Here is a 230-nt window from a genome sequence, read left to right on the forward strand (position 1 = left end):
GCAGCAGCAAGAACACCAGCAGCAGCAGCAAGAACGCAGCAGCAGCAGCACCAACACCAGTAGCACCAGCACCACCCGCAGCAGCAGCAGCAGCACCCGCACCAGCAGCAGCAGCAGCAGCAGCAGGAGCAGCAGCAGCAGCAGCAGCAGGAGCAGGAGCAGGAGAAAAAAACGAACCTGAAACTGTTCTGGTGCAGCAGCAAGAGCAGCACCAAAGACAGTGCTGTCGG

General features: G+C 60.4%; 1 protein-coding gene across 1 annotated transcript in view; it reads left to right on the forward strand.

Annotated features, from left to right (window-relative positions):
• Window positions 1-230, forward strand: part of EMH_0067000 (uncharacterized protein) — a gene marked incomplete at both ends in the record, with an annotated part of 5,126 nt that overhangs the window by 778 nt on the left and 4,118 nt on the right. The window contains one exon of the mRNA XM_013498574.1: window positions 1-220. Coding sequence (XP_013354028.1) covers window positions 1-220 — 220 coding nt within the window. The remainder of the gene's footprint in view (window positions 221-230) is intronic.

Source organism: Eimeria mitis, genomic scaffold, assembly GCF_000499745.2.
Source record: "Eimeria mitis Houghton genomic scaffold, Emh_scaff3536, whole genome shotgun sequence".
Classification (NCBI taxonomy): Eukaryota; Apicomplexa; class Conoidasida; order Eucoccidiorida; family Eimeriidae; genus Eimeria; species Eimeria mitis.